Raw genomic sequence first — 3,188 nt, 5'->3', positions numbered from 1 at the left:
AAGAATAAATATGTACTGTTTGAACAATTCTATTAATCTATAAAAATATTTTAGCATCACTAAAGTAATGTTGTTCATTTTTGTCATAGTTCTATTAAAAAAAATTTAAAAACATCTCTCAAGTTATAACACTTTTTAAAAAATATTCTTCAAAAATATTTTATAAAAATCTTGTCCAAACACATAGTTTAAGTTTTTTTTAATTTATAAAATATTAAAAATATTTTGTCATAATACATATCCAAATGGAACCATAGTAAGTACTTGAGTTAACAATTTCGTACTATACCATCATATTTGCACGAACACACAACCTACATCTAATTTCGATCGTCGGATCGAAAGATGGCAACGTCACTCATGAAGCAATTCAATAGATTAGAAATTAAAGTAAATTAACAAAATGTTATTCTTGATGACCCGATGGTTTGAATTATATCCCCGTGACTGAGTGTGTGACCAAATTAAATTAAATTATTAGTTTTCTCATAAACTAAAATAAAATTCAGATAAGATCACCAGATTTTATGGGAATAAATAAAACATAGATATTTAATTTTAACCAGACAATTTTAGTTAGTTAGCAGCTATCATGCCATATTTACGTGTTCTATGCTCTTGTAGTTCCTATGCATACTCTACTCTCATTATACGTGTTCTGCTCCTGTACTCCTTATGCATATTCGCATATATTTAATCAATACTAGCATATCGCAATGCATGCGATGCTTGGGTTACCTTAAAAAAAAAAAGAAAAAAAAAAGAAAAGAAAAGAACGAACGTACGCTTTCCAAAACATAAAATTTATTAATTTTTGAAACTGAGAAAAATAAATATATATAAAGAATGATGTTATTTATATTTTGACAAGAGAAAGATGTTATAATATATAGTAAGATCATGTAGTAGTTTGATAATATGAACGGTATTTTGTAGCTAGCTAGGCAAATCTAAAATTACACCATGACGTCATATGGTTAATATATGGTGTTCTTGCGTATTATATATATATAATATAATTTTATGTACAATAAAGTTTTCAAATAAAATATAATTACACTAAATTTATATTTGTGGGGAAAATTCCAAAAACCAAGGATCAAGTAAGTTGCCTAATTGAAGGTTTTGAACCAGCTTTAATTGATGGACACACACACACACACACATATATATATATATATATATATATATATATATATATAGTTTCAAGTGCCCACATATCATGCCCACTACCAAACTCACCAATGATATGACATTATTCTATTGGATGTGATAAAGATGTGGTCCAATAGAATAGTGTCACATCATTGGTGGACATGGTATTGGGCATGATAGGTGGACACTTGAAAGAAACTCTTTATTTATATATATATATATATATATATATATATATATATATATTGCATGCAATAATTGGTTTTTTCATGTTTAACCCAACATTCGCCAACTTACTAACATTAACGTCACATATTGTTGTTATATATCGTTTAAATTAAGAATTCCGGAAAAATCAGACTGGGTGAGCAACAAAACAATCAATTAACTGCATTTATAACCAAATTTTAATTAATTAAAGGACCAAATTAATTAAAGTTTTTATAAATTTAATTAGAATTTAATTTCCCAACATTTGGCCGTCAAAATTGTTATATATTTTGTGTTTTCCATACATATAAACATGACAGTATGGACAAGAATTCGTCGTTTCCGAAAATTGATTAATACACATCACATGATGTCTAGTTTATTAATGTTTATGTGTGAATTCCAACGAGTAATAGAAAAATAGGAAATGTTCCCCTGCATGAAACCCTTCTTATTACATTATCGATATTCGTCTTAATTAACTGGTCGTAAAACCCGAGAAAAACAAACAAACAAAATATTAGATTCTAGACAAAAAAAACAAAAAACAAAATTTGATGATGAACTGAAATCTCAAATATTCATTTTGCAAGCAAGTTTCTGATGAAATTTGCCTGAGTGGTATCTGTTGTTTCCAATAATTCCGACAGCCTCTCACTTAAGTTGTCCACTTCTTCATGCAGATTTCGAATGTAATTGCATGTCTCTTGTAGCACTTTAGCTGCTGGAATCTGCAAAATTTTGAAAATATATGGATTCAGTTATAGTGCTGAAATATTTAAGTTTATATATATAATTTTGAACTCTTTTCATTTTATTTTCTGTAAGTTTAGTCTTCTTTTCAACGTATCGCTTATAAATATGTGCAGTGTCAGATCAACATCTCACCGTAAAAAAAAAATTAAAAATATCGACAATTAAACAAACATATATAACCAAAATTAAATTACAATTTCCGCGTTTTATATTTGTACGTGAAATATGATCACATGATTGTCTAAGTATTAAGCACTAATATGATCACATGATTGTCTAAGTATTAAGCACTAATTTCTATATAATACTTCATTAACATGTATATGTTATTACAAATAATCATATGAACCAAATGAGTACTTTACAAATATTTTGATAAACACGCGTTATAAAAATGAAGTGAGAAAAACACCTTGTTTGAGTGGTTATTATGCATCTGAGGAAGAAGTAGCTGCAACCGAGAAACGAGTTCATTGATCTGTTCATCGGTGATTCTCAAAGATCCCGAATGTCCGCTTGATCGCGATGATCTGCGAGACATTTTGCGTAAAATAAGGTATGTAGAATGGGCAAAAAATTTAAGCACTTTCCGGGTATTACAGGAAGAAAAATGGAAGCAATTTAAAGAAAAAAGGCGTATGTTGAAGTTATCTAGTGATGTGCAAGTGTTTGCAAGGGTGAGGAGTGCTTGGAGGCAATTACATGGAGCTGTAGGCTTAAATAGGATTTTGTGGTAAGAAGAGTTAAACTCAAACTTTTACAAAAGCAAGGATATATTCGAGGCTAGGGTTGTAAATTTTTCAATAAGGCCGCTAATCGAAAAATGAAAAACGTACAAATTAAAGACAGATAGAATTTGATGTCCAAAAAACCCAAGAGAATTATAAAGAAAAGAAAAAAACTGTAATTTTAGTCATGTATGTTTGTCATTTTGCGATTTCAGTCCTCTATGTTTTCATATTTCAGTTTTAGTCCTGCATGTTCCGATTTTTGGAAAATTTCAGTCATTTTTCTTCAAAAATGTGTACGTGATACTATACACTTCAGCTCCACATCAGCACTACATT

The 3,188-nt window shown here is 29.0% G+C and overlaps 1 protein-coding gene across 1 annotated transcript; it reads right to left on the bottom strand.

The window, feature by feature from the left end:
• Window positions 1-1,946: 1,946 nt before the first annotated feature.
• On the bottom strand, window positions 1,947-2,662 carry LOC140867199 (transcription factor PRE3-like). The gene is made up of 2 exons (XM_073272273.1): window positions 2,534-2,662; window positions 1,947-2,096 (listed from the first exon to the last, which is right to left on the bottom strand). The coding sequence occupies exons 1-2, from the start codon at window positions 2,660-2,662 to the stop codon at window positions 1,947-1,949; spliced, it is 279 nt and encodes a 92-aa protein (XP_073128374.1).
• Between the last annotated feature and the right edge of the window lie 526 nt (window positions 2,663-3,188).

This window comes from Henckelia pumila, chromosome 4 (assembly GCF_033568475.1).
Source record: "Henckelia pumila isolate YLH828 chromosome 4, ASM3356847v2, whole genome shotgun sequence".
NCBI classification, from domain to species: Eukaryota; Viridiplantae; Streptophyta; class Magnoliopsida; order Lamiales; family Gesneriaceae; genus Henckelia; species Henckelia pumila.
The sequence above is the reverse complement of the archived record's forward strand: the minus strand, read 5'-3'. Positions and strand labels throughout refer to the sequence as shown.

Bases quoted from the DNA above. Each gene is read 5' to 3' on its own strand.
- LOC140867199 (XM_073272273.1), bottom strand. From the start codon at position 2,662: ATGTCTCGCAGATCATCGCGATCAAGCGGACATTCGGGATCTTTGAGA. The intron at 2,097-2,533 runs GTGTTTTTCTCA...AAAATTTTGCAG, and splicing joins ATAATAACCACTCAAACAAG to ATTCCAGCAGCTAAAGTGCT.